This window comes from Chenopodium album, chromosome 14, assembly GCF_948465745.1.
Source record: "Chenopodium album chromosome 14, dcCheAlbu1.1, whole genome shotgun sequence".
Lineage (NCBI taxonomy): Eukaryota > Viridiplantae > Streptophyta > Magnoliopsida > Caryophyllales > Amaranthaceae > Chenopodium > Chenopodium album.
Window position 1 is genome coordinate 36,216,774 of NC_137847.1, and position 3,551 is coordinate 36,220,324.

The window sequence follows — 3,551 nt, forward strand, 5'->3', positions numbered from 1 at the left end:
TCCTTCCTGAATCGCGTCCCAAACATAATGACAATCAACCTCAATATGTTTAGTGCGTTCGTGGAAGACCAGATTCTGCGCAATATATAACGCTGATTAACTATCACAAACAAGCTCATCGCACGTGGATGTGACACTCCCAAATTATCAAGTAAGGTCTTCAACCATTTTAACTCATTAGTGATATGAGACATCGAATGATTTTTGACTTTCGTAGAAGACTTAGAAATAGTATGTTGCTTCTTAGTATTCTAATAAATAGGGGAACCACCAAGAAACACCAGCAAACCAGAAATCGATTGTATCATCAAAGGGCAACTGGCCCAATCAGAGTCACACCAACCTGTCAAATGTAGATCGCAATCTGAACTCAAAAGAATACCTTGACCTAGATAACCTTTCAAGTATCGAACAGTTCGTAGAGTAGTCTCCTAATGATCTTGACGAGGTTGTTGCATGAGTTGAGACAGTGTGTGAACAGTATAAGCCAAATCAGGTCTAGTGAAGGACTAGTAGATCAAACGACCCATTAGACGGTGATACTTATCAGGGTCATCAATAAGGGGTGACTACGATTTGGCCAAAGTATGATTTAGCTCAATGGAAGTCCCAGCCGGTCGTGCCCCTAATAAACCACACTCTGCAATAATATCAAGAGTGTACTTTCGTTAACATAAAAATATACCTTTCGAACTGCGTACAACTTCAATACCAAGAAAGTACTTCAAAACACCCAAATCTTTCATTTGAAAGCAATCACTCAAATACGATTTAAATGATGAAATTGCAGAAGAATCATTACCGGAAATTATCACATCATCAACATACACAAGAACACTAAGATGTGTTCCCCCTTGATTCAGAGTAAAAAGGGAGTAATCAGAATACGATTGCAAAAAACCGTACCTTTTCAGAGAGCCAACAAACTTAGAAAACCAACAACGAGGTGCTTGTCGTAGACCATACAAGGACTTCTTAAGGCAACACACCATACCAGGTTAGGTACCATGAAATTCGGGGTTAGGCTTCATATAGACCTCTTCATCGAGGTCTCCGTGAAGGAAAGCATTATGAACATCCATTTGGTGCAACTCCCAATTTTTCGCAGTAGAGGGTGCAAGAGTGGTGCGGGAGGAGCTGGGAGCCGCGGCCTTCCTGCGATCAAATGCACCAGCAGCCTCGAAAGCAGACTCGTCCGTGTGCAGGCCATGGTCTGGGCTGTGTACCGCAATTAAGCCGCGGTCTGGACTGTCATGAGTGTCTAGAGTAAGAGCATCCTCTCCCACCTCTAAAACATGCTTGAGATCGTCAAGGAAATCAAAGTCAACCCTAGCATTATTAGTTGAATGAGCAGCAATATCATTAGGAGTAGTGTTCAAGGCATTATCATTAGCAAACGGAAATTCATTATGAAACTTAACGTCTCGTAACACAAAAATTTCACCAGTATCAAGATCATATAGTTTCCAACCCTTCTTGCCATGACAGTAACCCACAAATACATATTTCCTACTACGGGGCGCAAACTAATCACCTGTAGCCTTTTATTTATGAGCGAAGCAGAGACAACCAAAAACACGTATCTCATCAAAAGTAGGTTCTTTGCCAAATAATACCTCATTTGGTGTTTTATTGTCTAGTAAGCGAGAAAGAGTACGATTAATCAAATACACCGCCCCAAGAACACATTCACCCCACAAATTAATTGGCAAATTGCCTTGGAACATTAATGCATGACTCACATTTAATATATGTTGGTGTTTGCGCTCAACTTGTCCCTTTTGTTGTGGAGTACCAACACAAGAAGTTTGAAATAAAATGTCATGTTCATTAAAGTAGGGAAACATGTGTTTAAACTTCGTACCGTTGTCACTCCGGACACATTTCACAGAAACATCAAATAGAGTTTTAATCATAGCAAGAAATGAGTAAAAAGAAGAATAGACCTCAATTTTGTCATTCAACAAGTATACCCAAACACCCCTTGATAAATCATCGACAAGAGTCAGAAAATAGTGTGCACCACAAGTAGGAGTTTTATACGACCCCTACAGATCACAATGTATCATTTCAAAAATACGACTAGCATGACTATCACTAATAGGGAAGCTATCACAGGTTTGCTTAGCTTGAGGACAAATTTCACATGTTTTATGTAAATATTTAGTACCAAAACTACCTCTAATAGTAGGATGTAACTTAACAATTATCCTTTCCGATGGATATCCCAAATGTCGATGCCACAACTCAAATGTAGAGACCTCCGAACTCGTGATCGCACATACTTTTAGGAGACGCCGAAAATAGTAGAGTCCATCTATTCGTTCACCGCCTCCAATCAGGCTCCTCGAATTTTGATCCTGTATAGCACATAGAGAATTAGTGAATCGTACATAACAGTGAGAGTCATCGATCAATTTAGACACTGATATTAAATTGCAATTTAATTTCATAACATTTAAGGCGTGTTCAAGAATAATCCTATCCGCCAAGAAAACATGGCCTTCCTTTGTAGCAATTGCTTGAGCTCCATCAGGAAGACCAACGGGGCATGGTAGAATAGGTTGAACAGCAATTAGAGAGGACATGTCACCCGTTACATGATGAGAGGCACCCGTGTATATAATCCAAGACATAGAAAAATAATCACCAATCCTCATGTCAGGCGAGCAATCGATGGGGAGATTAGAGGAGGCGGCTGTCGTAACGTGAGCCGAGACAGCAGCCGACGACACATCAGTGCTGTTAGAAGAGAGAGTAGCAGTACAGGGAGTAGCGTACGAGGCAGTAACAGTATAGGGAGTAGCACAAAGGGCAGCAGCAACCCGACTCATGTCGTGGTTGCCGTATTTTATGAGCCACCAATCCGGGTAGTCGTGGACCAAAAGGCAAGCATCATAATCATGACCCAATCAATTACAGAGGGTACAATATATTTATGACTTAGCATGTCGCTTCAATAGATAATCATCATATAAGAAAGAAGAAGAACATCCTTTATTCACCATTGTTGATAAGCAAGAGATTAGAGTAGAAAAAGAAAAAAATCAGCAAATTAGAGTAGAAATTTAGAGTAAAAATTCAGCAATTTAGAGTACAAATTTAGGGTTTTTAGTGTTTAGAGTATATTGGCTTCGATACCATGTCAAGAATTGATTTTCCTTAGTTTTATTTCTGTATCCAAAGGTATATATATACAACCTATAACTATATCTAGGCCTTAACATTCACCCATGAGTAAATACAACCAAATACATATTCAGGGCTTAATAGTATGGCAAATAACATGTAAAACCCGAAACTAATTTGAGCTTCAAATAAAAGAAGTAGTCTAGTTATAAAAATTCAATAATTGGTATTTGAGCTATGCTTAATAAGAAATACATGAGTTCAACCTTAATCAAGCTTTCAGTTTTCCTATTCATGCTTGACTTGTTAAGATTTTTAAGCGAGTTTGAGCCGAGCTAGATTAAAATCAAACAACCTTATGATAAACAAGCCTCGAGAAATGAGCAAGATGGAATATTAAATAACGTACACTAAATAATTAT

The 3,551-nt window shown here is 39.0% G+C and overlaps 1 protein-coding gene across 1 annotated transcript; it reads right to left on the bottom strand.

Moving 5' to 3' along the window:
• Nucleotides 1-251: 251 nt before the first annotated feature.
• LOC145578005 (uncharacterized) lies at nt 252-2,834 on the bottom strand. Its single transcript, XM_081635416.1, has 5 exons — nt 2,286-2,834; nt 1,974-2,048; nt 1,007-1,526; nt 686-853; nt 252-343 (listed from the first exon to the last, which is right to left on the bottom strand). Exons 1-5 carry the CDS (start codon nt 2,832-2,834, stop codon nt 252-254), a joined length of 1,404 nt encoding a protein of 467 aa, XP_081491542.1.
• Nucleotides 2,835-3,551: the final 717 nt, after the last annotated feature.

Excerpts from the sequence above, each read along its gene's own strand:
- LOC145578005 (XM_081635416.1), bottom strand. The coding sequence starts at position 2,834 with ATGAGTCGGGTTGCTGCTGCCCTTTGTGCTACTCCCTATACTGTTACT. Across the intron at positions 2,049-2,285 it reads ATTTTCGGCGTCTCCTAAAA|GGGTCGTATAAAACTCCTAC; the intron begins GTATGTGCGATC and ends TGTGATCTGTAG. Across the intron at positions 344-685 it reads AGTTGTACGCAGTTCGAAAG|GTTGGTGTGACTCTGATTGG; the intron begins GTATATTTTTAT and ends TACATTTGACAG.